This window comes from Amphimedon queenslandica, unplaced genomic scaffold (genome assembly GCF_000090795.2).
Source record: "Amphimedon queenslandica unplaced genomic scaffold, v1.1 AMPQUscaffold_2684_Cont25314, whole genome shotgun sequence".
Classification (NCBI taxonomy): domain Eukaryota; kingdom Metazoa; phylum Porifera; class Demospongiae; order Haplosclerida; family Niphatidae; genus Amphimedon; species Amphimedon queenslandica.
The window spans coordinates 1-1,324 of NW_003556981.1; the positions used below are offsets into that span (position 1 = coordinate 1).

Genomic DNA, 1,324 nt, shown 5'->3' on the forward strand with positions numbered 1-1,324 from the left:
AAGGATCATCTCGTTTGCTACAGTATGAGTTTCCATCAATGGGAATGACACTAAAAGTTGATGTTACACAGGGAAATTTGGCAGTTCGTGGATCATTTAGTGTTCAAAATCCAAATGAGCTCACACAAGATTTCTCTGTCATGAGCAATGGCAATGACATTGATTATTTCATTAGTCCCGAGTTATATGTACAGTCAACTACTGATGATGATGATGATGGTGGAAGTCGCAGAAAGAGACAGACATCAATACCCACTAATATTACTGATGCTAATGTGTACTTGTCTATTGTTGGATTGAATGATAACAATACATTTGTATTGAATACTACTTTTGGTGACACTACTGAGTACATTCCATCAAGCACTGGTAAGAGAGTGTATAACTGATACTTAACTCGATCTATGTTTCTCATTAGGTACCAGTGTTCTGGGCTCAATGATACTTATAATGGCTGCTTTGCTCTGTTTCCTCCTCTTTATATAAATATGGGAAGCTTGTCTTTGACTTTTTTATTAGTAGCGTAGCTTATTGTTAGATCTATATGCTGCATTGTTTTTTTTAAAGTGATCATTTTATTTTATTAGCAATTTTTGCCGTTAAGTTTTGTGATTACATTTTTTTTCAATAATGATGCCAGATAGTCTGACAGTTAATCAAACAAATGCAAGATTTGGTTTTCATTACGAGATACATTAGTTTAATATAGCCCTTCAAAAAATGGCTCCAAAATCACCCCCAATTTTTATACATTTTAAAATGTCTTGTGCTATACTGTAGAAAGTTTGAGCTGATGATGACTCATATTTTTGAGTTATGGCCAGTTTAAAAATGAGCCAATTTTTAAAGAAATACCCTTTAATATAGCTCATGCTTTTTTTATAAAAAATGGCTCCAAAATCACTTCCATTTTTGCTACATTTTTTGATACATAATGATGTCTTTATGTTACAACTGCATGTTGAAAGTTTGAGCTGATTCCGACAAATAGTTTTCAAGTTATGAGCATTTTTTTTAAACAATTTTTGCCTGCTAGTGTACAGCAATTAGCAGAGCACATTACTATAAAATCAATTAACTGCTTGTTTCACAGTACAGTAAGTATAGATTAACAGGCCCACTGAGAGGGGGGGGGAGCAGGGGATAAATCCCCTGGGCCCCTCACTTCAGGGGGCCCCATAATATTACAAGTAAATAAAAAACATTAAAAATGAAAAAGTAGTAGGATTAAATTGTAAAAAAGTAAAGAAACAAGAGGGTACTTGCAAAGTGGTGTGATAACAAATCCTACACCACTGCATGAAAGATATTATCCAAAAGCATT

At 33.8% G+C, this 1,324-nt stretch overlaps 1 protein-coding gene across 1 annotated transcript; it reads left to right on the plus strand.

The window, feature by feature from the left end:
- The first annotated feature begins 6 nt into the window (after positions 1 to 6).
- Positions 7 to 661, plus strand: LOC109593147 (uncharacterized). The gene is made up of 2 exons (XM_020008365.1): positions 7 to 369; positions 419 to 661. The coding sequence occupies exons 1-2, from the start codon at positions 39 to 41 to the stop codon at positions 484 to 486; spliced, it is 399 nt and encodes a 132-aa protein (XP_019863924.1). The 5' UTR covers positions 7 to 38; the 3' UTR covers positions 487 to 661.
- Positions 662 to 1,324: the final 663 nt, after the last annotated feature.

What these genes read in the sequence shown, in the direction of transcription:
- LOC109593147 (XM_020008365.1), top strand. Translation starts at nt 39, where the DNA reads ATGGGAATGACACTAAAAGTTGATGTTACACAGGGAAATTTGGCAGTT. An exon ending in GTACATTCCATCAAGCACTG is followed by an intron (nt 370 to 418) that starts GTAAGAGAGTGT and finishes GTTTCTCATTAG; the next exon opens with GTACCAGTGTTCTGGGCTCA.